This window comes from Callospermophilus lateralis, chromosome 5 (genome assembly GCF_048772815.1).
Source record: "Callospermophilus lateralis isolate mCalLat2 chromosome 5, mCalLat2.hap1, whole genome shotgun sequence".
Taxonomy (NCBI): Eukaryota; Metazoa; Chordata; class Mammalia; order Rodentia; family Sciuridae; genus Callospermophilus; species Callospermophilus lateralis.
This window is the reverse complement of record NC_135309.1, coordinates 111,538,579-111,552,829: the sequence shown is the minus strand read 5'-3', so window position 1 is coordinate 111,552,829 and position 14,251 is coordinate 111,538,579. Positions and strand designations below refer to the sequence as shown.

The window sequence follows — 14,251 nt, the reverse complement described above, 5'->3', positions numbered from 1 at the left end:
TGGGGTTGTGGCTCAGCGGTAGTGCACTCACCTACCACATGCAAGGTGCTGGGTTTGATCCTCAGCACCACATAAAACTAATAAAGCAAAGGTATTGTGTTCAACTACAACTAAAAAGATATTTTTTTAAAAAAAATGAACTGACGAAATGTCAAAATTTGCATAGTACATCTTAAATTTACAGCTTATCTCCGGGATATTTACTCAATAAACTTGCTCAAATGTAAGAAGCATATGTATTGGGTGAAAACAGCAGGCAAGGATGGTCAATATTTTATAACTTCCAAATATCTTAAATGAAAAAAGTGTGCATTCTATGCTACTGTATTCTTTTTTCTTATTTTTTTTTTTTTTTTTTGATCCTGGGGATCGAACTCAGGGTCTCTTATCACTGAGCTACACTCCCAGCCCCCCTACTTTTTATTTTATATATTTTAAGTTATTGACAATGGACCTTTATTTATATGTACTGCTGAGAATTGAACCCAGCGCCTCACACATGTCAAGCAAGTGCTCTATCACTGAGCCACAACTGCAACCCTTACTGTATTTTTTAAAGAAGGGCTGGAGATGGGATTGTGGCTCAGTGGTACAGCACTTGCCTAGCATGTGTGAGGCACAGGGTTAATCCTCAGCACCTCATATAAATACATAAAATAAAGGTCATCTACAACTACAAAAGTATTGAAAAAGGGGGAGGAGGGTCCTGGAGACATGGCTCAGTGGTAGATCACTTGCCTGGCATGTGTGTAGCCCTGGGTTCAATCCCTAGCATGGGAAGAGGGAAGTATATGCACAGTGCTTTATAGGCATAAAATCTCTGAATTCAGACACACAGGAAATTTCCTAAAGAGATGTGACCTGGGGGACCCAAGGATGGGTGGCTTGGGAGGGAAATCTACCTTCTAGTATATTGTTTTGTACCTTCTGAATTTTGTAAAGAGTACAAGTATTACTACTTCCAATCTTTAATGCTTTATTTTTTAATAAATCATCTGCATTTTCTTCTATAATAAGCATAAAGAATATCAACTCCTTTGGTCATATTTATTATTTAGTAACTAAAGCATTAAATGACAATTTTTACTTTTAATATTATATTCATATTAGACATTGTTTAGCTTTCATGTGGAGAAAAAGAGACCCAGGCACAAACCTTTACATTATGCACCTGCTAGGCCTGCAACATGATTTTAATATTATTTAATAATAATTTTAATAATATGTGGACAATTTGTATGAAGTGGATAGAGAAAGGTGTCAATAAGAGTGACTGTAAAGTGGCCAGTCAAGTGTTATGATCTTTGACCCACTGCTCAATCCATTTGAGGATCTGATTTATATTATCTTCTAGATCTTCTGGTTTATTGCTGGACAGTTGATGCACAATTTCTTCTTTGTAGGATGCTATGGCTTCTTCATAAAGAACTTGAAAAATCTCACACTGAATGTTATCTTTTAATTTCTTCTCACCATAACCCCTAGAAGGCAAAGAAAGGTTAAGCAAACTAAAGGAATTAACCATAGTTTTAAGAACATACCAGAAAGTGGACACTTTTTTGAATACATAAAAATAATTTCTCATAGCCGCATGCCTGTAATCCCAGCTCAGGAGGCTGAGGCAAGAGGACTGAGTTCAAAGCCAGCCTCAGCAAAAGCTGGGCGCTAGTCAACTCAGTGAGACCCTGTCTCTTAAAAAAAAATACAAAATAGGGTTAGGCATGTGGCTCAGTGATTGAGCGCCCTTGAGTTCAATCCTGGGACCCCCCAATACCTCCCCCCAAAAATTTCTCTACAATTTTTTCACCTAAGGAAAAGGACTAGTACCTGTAAATTTGATACTCTTTTTTGATATGAGGGCTAAAATAAGTATACTTGATGAGACCAACATTTTGGTTTGCAATTAAACAGATGAGTACCTACTGACCTCAAGCCAGACTCTCAAGTATGAGATAAATGACTATTAACAATGGTCCTAGATTTCCAAAAGGATTAAGACAAAACAAACAGATGGCATATATAAAATGAAATATATTATAAATACCATATACTAATTGTATACTTGATCATCAAATGTGTGTGGAATTTACCAATTCAAATGGTATTGGACTGGGTGTGATGGTACACATTGTAATCCTAGTGACTAGGAGACTGAGGCAGTTCAAGGCCATCCTCAGCAATTTAGTGAGGCCCTAAGTCTCAAAATAAAAAATAAAAAGGGCTGGTGATGTAGTTCAGTGATAAAGCATCACTGGACTCAATCCTTGGTACCAACAAACAAAACAAAACAAAGATACTGAAAAAATGAACTTATGTAACCTTTAGGTAAAAATGTAAATAAGCCAATTAAATAGCTAGTTAAAAAATTCAAACCTGAATTAGTTAGCTATTATAACAATCAAAATTAAATAGAGCTCCATAGAGATGTTTAAAAAATTTGGAGGGGTTAGGGTTGTAGCACTTGTGAGCACTTGCCTCGAATGCGTGAGGCACTGGGTTCCATCCTCAGCACATGAAAAGATGCTCAACATTTTTAGCTATCAAGGATGTACAAACCAAAACCACAATGAACACTATTATATTGGCAAGACTACAGTTTAAAAAAAAACCCAGATTTTGGTAAGAATATGCAGAAATTGTTGGAACCTTCATATATAACTAGGGTTAATATAAAATGGTTCAGAAACTTTGGAAAATAATCTGGTCATTCTTCAAAAGGTTAATTATAGAGTTACCATATTACCTATCAAGTCAATTCTTAGTTCTATATCTAGGAGAAATGGACACATAATGTTGACACAAAAAAATGTGCACAAACCAAGTGTGGGTGCATCTATGTAATTCTAACTAGGGAGGCCAAGGGAGGCCTTGGCAAGTTCAAGAACAGCGTGGGCAATTTAGCAAGACCCTGTCTCAAAAAATAAAAATGGCTGGAGATGTAGCTTAGTGGTAAAAGTATTTCTGGGTTCAATTCCTAGGACCAGGAAAAAAAACAAAAGTACATACATGTTCATAGCAATTATAATAGTCAACTTAAATGTCCATCATCTGATCCACTGAAATATTAAAATATATTCATTTGATAATAAAATGAAATACAGAACCCACCCTTTTTGTTATCTTGAGACAGGGTCTCATTAAGTTGGTTAGGGTCATGCTAAATTATGATTCTCAAATTTCTGGGATTATAGGTGTGTGCCACCACACCCTATGATTTTTACACTTTAAATAAGTGAATTGTATGGTGTGTGAAATTATATCTCAAAGCTAGATTTTGTTTGCTGGTTTTCTTGGTGCTTGACTAGACTGATCTTGGGCATTTTAATCACTGGGCTACATCCCAACTGAGTCCAGGGTCCTGCTAAATTGTTGAAGCTGGTCTCAAACTTGTAATCTTCTTGCCTTGGTCTCCAGAATAGCTGGGACTATAAGTGCCACCATGTCTAGCACTATTAGTTTTTTTTTAAAAAAGGTTGATAAACTTTATAACTTTTTCAATTGTTAAAAAACAAAAACACAGCCGGGGTTGTGGCTCAGTGATAGAGCGCTTGCCTAGCATGTGTGAGGCACTGGGTTCGATCTCTGGCACCACGTACAAAATAAGCAAATAAAATAAAGGTATTGTGTCCATCTATAACAGTTTTTAATGAAAATGTTCAATGGTTTTAATTGAAAGATACACATGTATCATATGACCTCTATTACTTCTCAAAGAATTTTCTTTAAATTGTTTTGTGTGTGTGTGTATGCTAGGGATTAAACCACATGCTAAGTACATACTCTACCACTGAGCTATACCCCCCCAAGTCCCAATACTCATGGTTTTTCACTGCTTTTAAGGTCTAGCCTCAACCAACTTTCCCTATATATTTGCTATTGCAGTTCATTGAGCAAGTATTTTAACAAGTATCACATCCCAAATAATGGTCAGTCAGGGTTGACTGGAGTCAGTGAGAACTATAGATTCTGAACTTGACTTCAGGTAAAATTTTAGAGTTTTTGTTTGAGACCGCCCTGTAACTTCCTCTGGATTCCCATATGCCCACAGCTTGGCTGAAAAGATGGTAGATGCCAGCTATTCAGGAAGCTAAGGCAGTAAGATGGCCAAGCTTGAAGCCAGCTCAGGCAACTTAGTGAGACCCTGTCTCAAAACAAACTTTCTGAAAGGTAGCTCAGTGGCAAAGTGCTTGCCTACCATGTGCAAGGAACTGGGTTTGATCCCCAATATCCACCCTCACACACAAAAATGGAAAAAAGATTTCTCTAAATATTCCTTTTTCTGGTTTAATCTGATGCTCTATTAGTGGAATTAACTCAAATATAAAGATTATGAAATGTTGATTTGTGATGTGTTTCATAAGCTCTCCCATTCCTGATGTGGAAATAATTTGAATGGCTAATGTTCAAGCAAAGAACATCATTGGCTTAGCTCTCTTCCTTGGAAGGATTGTATCAAGGAAAAAAAAGCATGGTTAAATGGGTTTCCCACATATTTTATTCAATCAAATTGTCAGCTAAGATATGTAATTTACTCAGAAAGCACTTACCTGTCTTACAAATGTATCCATCTGTCTTAGATTCCAAATGACAGTACTACATAGATTTGGTGAGACCAAATAAAGTGGCCACATCTTCAAGTAAAAACTTTTTTCATGATAATTTCTACCAATTTCAGGAATTCAAATAAAAGCTTATATTATACTTTAAGAAGTAGATGTTTCCTTTCTTACCTTGTTTCAAGTCTTTTGTACAATACACTGTTATCTGTTCTCAACACAAAAACTATGTGAAACCAGCGTTCAGGGAAGAAATCACAACCATGGTAATCAACAATAGTTCCACCTTCTCTCATTTGGTTTTCTAACTCATCAACTACCTGTAAGATATGTTTAAAAAAAAAAAAGAGAGAGAAGATAAACACTTCCTAAGAAAAATAAGAACAACTTTCCTTTTAAATTAAATAAGTGCATACTTGGAAAGTCATACTTACTCTATCTTCATCTAAAATGGGACAATCATACTCTTCATCATAGCCATTATATAACTGCCCTAAAAGAGATTTACATCAGCTTATTAAAAATTTCTCCCGCCACACTAGAGATTGAACTCAAGAGTACACTACCAGTGAGCTACATCCCCAGTCCTTTTTTATTTTTATTTTGAGACAGGGTCTCAAAAGTTGCCCAGGCTGACCTTGAATTTGCAATCCTCCTGCCTCAACCTTCCCAGTCACTGGAATTACAGATGTGCACCAGAGTGCCAAGTTTACCATGCAGTAATCTGGAATAAATGCTAAGGTTCCTTCATATTTTAATTCCTTGGCTCTCAAAGGCTTCTGAACTCTTTAAAAATATATGCTATCTAAAATAGACATTTATACCAACATTAACTTTAGGAATTGATGTCTTTATACTATAATGTGGAAATGCAAAATTTCTTAAACAATTTTAATGTATTTTAATGAAGAAGTATAGTCCAAACTTTTAAACATTCATTTCCAAAACCATTTATCAAATACATGTACCAGTGACTAAAGAGATAATGAAGTATACAGTGAACAAAATAAACAAAACACATTTCCCTCAAATAGTTCACAATAGAATGGGAGAGAACAGACGAGTCACCTGGAAATCATGCTAAAAGAGGAAAAACTTAAAGCTACTACAAAACATTTCAGTTGAAAGCTAAATTTATAGTTGTCTGTACACAGAATCTTAATATAGTCAAGATCAAAAAGCTCGATTAAATTACTTAAAATTAGAAAATTAAATCAATTTATCAAAGTTCAATGTTTATTTTAAAAATTGTTATATATATTATTTGTAGAAAATTGTGGGGCCAGTTTTAGGATAATTCCTACCTTAAAAGACCTTTCTAGATTTTTTTCTAATATAAATTTTTAGTTGTAGATGGACACAATATATTTATTTTTATGTGGCGCTGAGGATCAAACCCAGCACCTCATACATGACAGGCAAGTGCTGTACTACTGAGCTACAACTCCAGCAACTCTAGATTTTATTAAACTATAAAATCATGTTTTAACTATCCTAGAACTTATACTCACTCTCAAGTAGAAGGTATTCTTTAATCATATTGGAATACTAGATTCTTTATTTTCCTGCTGCTGCCAATACCTCCTTTGGAAGCATATTTAACCCCATTTGCCTCAATTCAACAAGCTTATGACTGTAATTAGTTTCAGTTAGAAGTCAAATTTATAGTTTGGCTATTATGAACAATTAAGTTTTTTGTAAGGCATCTACTGGTAGAGAATTACATGTATAAAGACATGGATGTTAAAAATACCCGTGGATTTGAGAATAGTAGTATATTGTGGGTACATTGAAGTGGAAATAAGAGAGTGGCTACAGGTAAGACTGAAGGTAAACTGTAGTGCTTGTAAGTATTATGTAAATAAAAAGTTTAAATCATGCCATTTTCTACTACCCAAGGAAATCAATGAATAGTATAAGAAAAGAGACACTGAGGAGATTTAATAGGAAATTCTAGGCACAGTACCAATGATGGTGGGGATGGGACAAGGGTACTCATAGATGTCTCAAGAGAAACTATCAGATTTAGAGACTAAGTAGATCTGTGTGGAAGCAGGAATCAGGAGTGGACAATAAGAGTCAAGCACTTCAGAGCATGTGTTTTAAACATACTAACTTGAAGGTGTGTGCCTGGGAACTATCCGGATGGTTATGTCTAATTAGTGTCTAGAAATTGGACTGTTTTCATTATAAACCTGAATTATCAATATAAGAGAGTTGCTAGTCCTAAGTGAATGGGATTACCAGTGGGAGGGAGAGGAGAGGCCAATGGAGGAGTTAACTTTAAAAGCTTCTGGTGGTAGCAATAGGGAAGTTAGATTCAGAGGGAGTTAAGAGCAGGGATTTATCATCTTTTCTGTAAAGGGCAAGAGGCTTTGCAGGGCTTCTTTAGCTTGAGTCATACAAATAGAGCAGTAACTTGTCCACTCCTGGGTTAGAGATAAAAGATTATAAGCATTGGGCCCGAGGCTGTAGGTTGTACAACATGGATCCAGTGTCACCATATAACTTTGCCTAGACATAACCCTGGGATTAGGAATAGGCTATGTACACTGATTAAACCGATGGCAAGAAAATTAGATGCTTATATGACCAAAATAACTGCATATGAGAAAAGACAACAAGTAAGGAGGAATCAGAATGGGAGAACAAGAAAAACATTCTTAGCCATCTCTGCTGCTCCACAGGCTGAGGCAGGACTGCTTGAGTCCAGTCTCTCAAGAAAGAACTTGTCCCCTTAAAAAAAAAAAAAGGCAAGGAATGTAGCTCAAGGGTAGAATACTTGCCTAATACATGCAAGGTACTGGGTTCAATCCCTGGTAAACACCCCCACCCCAAGCATTTTTATAGTAACATAGGTAGGATTCCCAGAAGTTTTAAGAAGCTTAATTCCCCAGTTAATTTTTCCTGCCATGGTTCCAAATGGAGTAAGGATTCAAACAATAGAGCAGTTCAACATTATTATGGGGGTGATAAGTTCTCACAATGTTTTTTTAAGCCTTGTTTCTTGACAGTAGGGTCTCTCCATCTATATACAACAGATATTTTGAGCCTGTTAACTCTGCTAGGATGTGGGAGACAGGGATATCAAGTGAACTGTAGGGTTTAGCAGAATACCTGGCCTCTACGCACTGGAGGTTAAGTAACAAACCCTCATCTTCCTTCCCCAAGTTGTGATAACCAATACCCTACAGTATCTTTAAAAATCCTAAAGGGAAAAACCACACCTCCCCTTAAGAACCAAAGCTTTATATATGATTGCCTAGTTTTTCTTAATATATACCACTTTAAAAAGGTGGGGCGGGAGGCTGTAGGAATAGCTCAGTGGTAGAATGCTTTTCTAGCATACACAAAAGCCCTGGTTTGATTCTTGATGACATAACTGAAAAAATAAAAAACTAAAGTATGAAAGTGAGGGCAAGCTGGGCACACATGTAATCCCAGCTACTCCAGACTAAGGAAAAAGGATAGCGAGTCTGAGGCCAGCCTAAGCTATTTAGCAAAACCCAGTTTTAAAATAAAATAGGACTGGGTTTATAGTTCAGTGGTAGAGCTGCCCTTGGGTTCAAACCCTAGTACCACCAAAAATAAATTCTAAGTTTTAAAAACTATAATCTAGATACGAGACCTGAATGAAAAATATGTCATTGGCTTACAGTACCAAGAATATGACAAAACTGAGTTGAGAAAAGGGGTAAGAAAAAAATCGAACTTCTTGAAAAATGGGGGGAAAAACTGGAAGATGCCAAGGGTCCTTAAGAAAAGGAAGGGGCTGGGGTTTTGGCTCAGTAGAGTGCTCGCCTACCACGTACAAGGCCCTGAGTTCGATTCTCAGCACCACATAATATAGCTAAAAGGGTAAAGGATGGGGGGAGCCTGGAAATTGGGCAACTGAGGAACATAATTCAAGCAAATAAGGACTGAGATTTGAAGCCAGCCTCAGCAACTTGGCAAGACTGTAGGCAACCTAATGAGACCCCGTCTTTAAATAAAAAACAAGAAGGGGGGGCCTAGGGATGTGATTCAGAGGTTAAGCACCCTTGGGTTCAATCTCCAATACAAAAATAAATAAAAAATCAGTCACTGTGAATAAAAATCCTGCCCAAGAGGTCTCTCCAAAGGAATCATAGGAACACTTCAGCAATCTGAGATAACACATCTTATAAGGATGACTTACACAACAGAGATTACAATTTAAACATCTGAAGACACTACAGGTGACACTTTAGTTGTAGTAACGAACAGACTAACTGGAAGCTGTTGTAACCCTTATTCCTTATGCCAATGAGGGAGAAAATGCTTGCAAAAACACAATTGCCAATTGCCAAACAAATCAATTAACAACTTTATTTTTTACATATAAAGGCTGATGAAAAACCATTACTGGTCCTATTAAAGAATCCAACATTGCAATTAAGAATAAGAACTATTATTTACTCATTAAATACTACTTAAGTTTTCTAACACACAACTTGAAAACATCCAGCATGCTTCTTTAATTTCAGTACAATGGATTTAAGACCAAGTTTACAGGTTACATGCATCAAAGCCAGATTACAAATTATCATAGTCATCATCATCATCATCGTCATCGTCATCATCATCATCACGTTTTCTTTTCAATGCATTTGATGATTCATTGGCAGTATTTTGTGAGGATACCATATTAGTAGTAATAAGAATGTTTTTGGACCCAATTAATGATGGATTAATCAGAACATTCTGAACTGCTGATGTTGCAGGAATTGAGGCTTTTACAGCAGGGGACTGTGAAGTAGGCATCTGTACTGTAAACCTTTGCCCTGTTAGAGACATTGGAGTCCCTACCTTAGTTGAAACAGACATGGTTTGTGGGGTTGGTGTGCCTAGTGTGGGAGTACTTGGTCTGCTAGTAACTGAACCAACACTTAACCGTGGTACTGTTATTCTTCCTGCAGAAGTAGATGCTTTCTTTTGTAAAGACTTGAGCCTATAGTTTGGAGCTGTTAGGCAATATCTATCAGGAGGCAATCTAGGACCCGAATATGGCTTGATCAATGGCAAAGGGGTTTGATTTCTTTGCCTTGCAATATCTAATAAAAAATCTCTCGGGGGAGGAGAGGTAAAAGACTGGTCAGCTCGACACTGGATTGCCAATCGCACATCATCTGCATCAACAGTAGCTTTCTTAGCATGGCTTGAATAAATTTTAGCATCATCTAGAATTGTGGTCACATATCGGAAGGCAAATTCCAACATCTGATTTATAACTCTTGGCTCATATTCTGTAATCCCCATATCCTTCAGGATTTGTGCCATCATCTGTGCATCTTTCGGCATGCTCTTGGGAGAAGCCATCTTGCCAGACTCCATGATATCCGGTGATCAAACTTTAGATCATTTGAAAAAAATATGCACATTAGATCAAACCAAAATACTTTAGCAGCAACTGTTAGGAACTTAAAATTTTTTGAAAATGTTAAAAATTTAAAACTACACTCAAAATTTAAAACATGTTACATTATTTTAATGAAGCATACTTAAAGTTTGCTTTACTTAAATGTACTGAGATCCTACTCTGTATAAACTGCAGAATACAAAAAGATGAAGACACAAATATGTGAGTGATAAAAGATTAGGGGAAAACAGGGTAAATCAAGTAAAAACATGCACCATTGTGGGAATATACATAGTCACACAGGCATGCAACTAAATATCACAGGACAGTCACACTTTACTGGTGAATTAAAAATAATCTGTCCTTCCAGTGAGAGCAATATATTCACTATCATATACATATGCTTACCACAATCCAAACCTTTGTCTGCTCAACTCAAAACATTCTTCCTCATATTCAGATTTCATTTAGATCTAATCTTATATTCAGATTTCATCTAAGTCCAATTATTACTGTTTACAGGATTGCTAGAAATTTTGTGGGAGGGAAGGGAAATAGTCAAACAGGGCATAGCTTTGAACACTTAATGTTTTTTATTTATGTGCATTCCCAAAACGGCACATATTTCTTAACAATAGTTTCCTTCTATTTTTTGTACACTCAACACCTAGTGGTACTAACACTTCACTTACTATTAAAAAAAAAAAAAAAAAAAAACTAACACCAAAATGTCCCTTACCTTCTTGAGCTAAATCACCCACATTAATGTATTTCAGTCCTGATCTTGAGGCAAGTTCTTTGCCTAGTGTAGTTTTTCCAACCCCTGGAGTACCTGTAAGACAAGCCACAGAAAAATACTGTTCATGAAATACTAGACTTCAGCTGCCTTCTGCCCTAAAAGTTCTTAATAACTGATATTAAAATTCCCCTAATTAGCAATCCTATGTAAAGATACACCATGACCTAATTATGATTTCTCAGAGATGACCATATGTGAGAATCTCACTTGATGTACTTGGCATAGGTTTGAGCGATTCTTATACCAAAATTCTGCCTGCCACCAACATGGAGCTGCCCAGAATAAAACCAGTCATCTCCAATATATTACCATTGTTATTTGCTTTAATAATAAAAATAGGAGGGCTGGGGATGTGGCTCAAGCGGTAGCGCGCTCGCCTGGCATGCGTGCGGCCCCGGGTACGATCCTCAGCACCACATACAAACAAAGATGTTGTGTCCGCCGAAAACTAAAAAATAAATATTAAAAAAAAAAAGTAAATAAAAATAAAAATAGGAGCAAGAAATCATTCATGGAAAAATTTTAAGTGGTATGAAGGACGTCTCATTATCACTGAGGACTCCCTTTATTCTTCCCTAGAAAGAACCATTATAAACCAATTTCTTACATTATCGTTGCAAAAGTCGTATACAGATATGTATTATACATTGCTCTTTACCTTCCCCTTCTATATTGAATTCAATTATATTCTAAGATAAGTGCATAATTTTCAGCTCCTCAGGTTTAATGCCTCTGAAATGATTAAATCTGAGCATTGTAATTAAAGGGATAAATCAAGTCTCCATATGCTTAAAGACAACATGATTGAACTCTGGCTCAACGTATTTTCAATAAAATGCAAGCCAGACTTTTAAAAAATATGGCTTAAAAAGCAATGACACTATGTCTGACCCATGCAAATTTGACGTTGTAAAATCTTCCCCTTAAGGAACTTTTTTTTTTTGGTACTAGGGATTGAACCCAGAGCCTTTAATCACTAAGCCGCATACTCAGGCCCTTTTGTTTTACTTTGAGACAAAGTCTCACTAAATTGCTGAGGCTGGCTTTGAACTGGGGAATCTTCCTGCTCAGCTTCCCAAATCGCTGGGAATTACAGGGTTTGCGCCACCACATCCGGGACCTTTCAGGAATCTTAAAAGCTAAATATTCACTGATTGAATGGTTAATCTGCGGCACTCAGAAACTGGCAAGACTCGTATCCCACCAACAAGTTTACCAATTGCTAAATGATAAAACTTTATGATGGGGTTGTAGCTCAGTGGTAAAGCGCTTGCCTAGCATTTCTGAGGCACTGGGTTCAGTTCTCAGCACCACATATAACAAAATAAAAATCCATCCACAACTAAAATATATATATTAAACTTTATTGCTTTATTTTCACAAAGATACTTCAACTTTTGTATATGCTGCGATAACATATACAACCATTAGATCTTTGCGTATGGTCCTATTATCTGTTAGGACTTAATGAGTATTCTTAGAGTTAAATAATAAGCAAAGATATTGTTTAAAGTTACGACGCTGCATTTCAGTTCTCTTTACTGATAATATGCACCCTGAGAATACCGAGAAGAACCCCACACGCACACCTACACGAAAAACGACCAGAGACGTTCAGGAGACACCATTTTTAACATTAAAAAAAAAACAAAAACAAAAAAAACTCCGATACTAACTCAACAAAACATACACAGTAAATTAGTCACACCACTCCACAAACATCTGAATTCATTTACCAAATCGAATCTGAGGAGTGTTTGAGAAAAGAGTCAACCCAGGAAGGCCTACGGAACAAGCCACCCACCATTAGTACATCTACGAAGGCCAGATACTCTTACATGACCTCAATAAAAACCCAGACCCAACCCTGCCAAAGAACCGACAATCCATTTCACAGAAAACAAACAAACAAACAAACAAAACACCAACCAAAAGCCAAAAAACAGATTCGAAAAGACGAAGCAGCCCGCAAGACGAGGAGCCGAATCCGTCTACCTCTCTCCACCTCACCGAGGAGCAACTGGCCAACGGAATTAACGTTCCGTGTTCCCTCCCCCCTCCCGCAACGGTCGCGAGGACCCGGTCCTCAGGCCCCAACGACCGCCACGCCACGCCACGAGGCCCTCAACTTGCCCGGTCTGGAACACTTGCAGTCCAGAGCAAAGGCCAACCTTGCCTGCCCCGCCGCCCAGCCCCTTCCCGGCTGCGCGCGCTAACCGGTGAGCAGAATGTTCGGTAACAACATAGTCCTCCACAGCAACCACACAAGCGCCGAGGCTCACGCGCTCAGCGCACTAGGGAGAGGAGCCGGAAGCGGGAGGCAGCTGCAAGCGCCGGGAGCCTTGGGGTCCTCGAGGCCCCGCGCAGCGTTGTCGACTCACCTCCGCAACCCAGCCACTGACCATTATTTACCTGGCCTTTTATGACACGTTTCCATTGCATGATCGCATTCAGAGGCACAACTCCGGTCTGCATTTCGGGTCAGGCATTATGTTGGGTGCCTAAGTCACTTACTCCCCTGGTGGCCCCTCCCTTCGGGCTGCGTCGCAGAAGCGTCGGGCAGTCTGGAAGGTCCCCAGGAGGCGGGACCTCCAAAAGGCTGGGTGCTGAGCCGGGAAAGGAACTGGAGGCTACTCTTCCACCTGGAGCAGAGTCTGGGCTCCTCGGTTCCTTTCCGCCCAGGAGGGGATGCAGCTCCCGGAAAGTAAGACCGCCGCGGCTGCGGCTGTGTTTCTTATATGTCCTAGAGACTCGAGGCCATCTCTGCCTTCACGCCTGCTCGGCCTCTCGTCGCTCCTCCTCCTGAACCGCCCATCCCATTTGGGGATTAGAAGGATGGGGGTGCCGAGCCCTGACCTGGAGCGGAACTTGCGAGTCCGGCTCGTCGCTGGTTGCTGAGTTTTCTGGGAGTGAATGTCCGATCGTTTTGCCCTCTATGTAGTGTGTGAGGTGGTGATAGATTTGCTAGAAATAGTCTTGAAGGTCTCTTCTACCTGTGAAGTCTGTTTTAAAAACCTGACATCGTCAGGGACAGTTACCTCTTTTTAAAGGAGGTGATTGTCTTCTTTTTTTCAAAGAGGAGACTCCTGACCTTAAAAAGTCCGCGTCTTCTATTTCGACCTGCCAACTGTGTTTACAAATAAATTTTTTTCATCAACATAATTTTTTGAAACTTTACAATCTAATCGGGAACTGTTTAGGTGTGCGAGGTGAACAATTTGTTTTCTGGTATGTGGAAGTGTTTTACTTTATAGTTTGTGTGTGCCTCCAAACCACAAAATAGTTAAGCACATCTTCGAATGTACGGGTTTGTAGGCTTAAAAATTTCCTAGCTAATTTACTCAATTCACTAGTTTATAGAAGCATTAAGGGATTAGGAAAGTTGAAAAACACCAAGAAATTCTATAATTACATGTTCAAATAATGAAGACAGTAGTAGAAATTATTTGCAGTAGGATTTAAATTAGTTGTCCAAACTGAGTGATAGCCTGAATTCATTGTATTTTCTTTTTTTGAAAT

At 38.2% G+C, this 14,251-nt stretch overlaps 3 protein-coding genes across 8 annotated transcripts in view; 1 reads left to right on the top strand and 2 right to left on the bottom strand.

The window, feature by feature from the left end:
- Positions 1 to 959: 959 nt before the first annotated feature.
- Positions 960 to 13,516, bottom strand: Ak6 (adenylate kinase 6). Of its 2 annotated transcripts, none has more exons than XM_076857168.1 (5): positions 13,145 to 13,516; positions 10,673 to 10,765; positions 4,991 to 5,049; positions 4,731 to 4,876; positions 960 to 1,481 (listed from the first exon to the last, which is right to left on the bottom strand). In XM_076857168.1, exons 1-5 carry the CDS (start codon positions 13,167 to 13,169, stop codon positions 1,289 to 1,291), a joined length of 516 nt encoding a protein of 171 aa, XP_076713283.1. In that variant the 5' UTR covers positions 13,170 to 13,516; the 3' UTR covers positions 960 to 1,288. The 2 variants fall into 2 exon arrangements, with proteins under 2 accessions (XP_076713283.1, XP_076713282.1); XM_076857167.1 differs by lacking the exon at positions 13,145 to 13,516 and adding an exon at positions 12,950 to 13,035.
- Taf9 (TATA-box binding protein associated factor 9) lies at positions 8,878 to 10,763 on the bottom strand. Its single transcript, XM_076857166.1, has 2 exons — positions 10,673 to 10,763; positions 8,878 to 9,925 (listed from the first exon to the last, which is right to left on the bottom strand). The coding sequence occupies exon 2, from the start codon at positions 9,906 to 9,908 to the stop codon at positions 9,111 to 9,113; it is 798 nt and encodes a 265-aa protein (XP_076713281.1). The 5' UTR covers positions 9,909 to 9,925; positions 10,673 to 10,763; the 3' UTR covers positions 8,878 to 9,110.
- Rad17 (RAD17 checkpoint clamp loader component) overlaps positions 13,315 to 14,251 on the top strand; it is a 36,847-nt gene continuing 35,910 nt past the window's right edge. For 3 of the 5 annotated variants that reach the window (XM_076857162.1, XM_076857165.1, XM_076857161.1), the window contains exon 1: positions 13,315 to 13,436. In XM_076857162.1, coding sequence (XP_076713277.1) covers positions 13,421 to 13,436 — 16 coding nt within the window. In that variant the 5' untranslated portion in view covers positions 13,315 to 13,420. Of the gene's footprint in view, positions 13,961 to 14,251 lie in introns of all 5 variants that reach the window. The other 2 variants (XM_076857164.1, XM_076857163.1) reach the window with 1 other exon arrangement.

Bases quoted from the DNA above. Each gene is read 5' to 3' on its own strand.
- Taf9 (XM_076857166.1), bottom strand. From the start codon at position 9,908: ATGGAGTCTGGCAAGATGGCTTCTCCCAAGAGCATGCCGAAAGATGCA.
- Ak6 (XM_076857167.1), bottom strand. From the start codon at position 12,977: ATGTTGTTACCGAACATTCTGCTCACCG. The intron at 10,766-12,949 runs GTTAGCGCGCGC...CTTGTCTTACAG, and splicing joins ACCGAACATTCTGCTCACCG to GTACTCCAGGGGTTGGAAAA. The intron at 4,877-4,990 runs GTAAGTATGACT...CATATCTTACAG, and splicing joins CCATTTTAGATGAAGATAGA to GTAGTTGATGAGTTAGAAAA.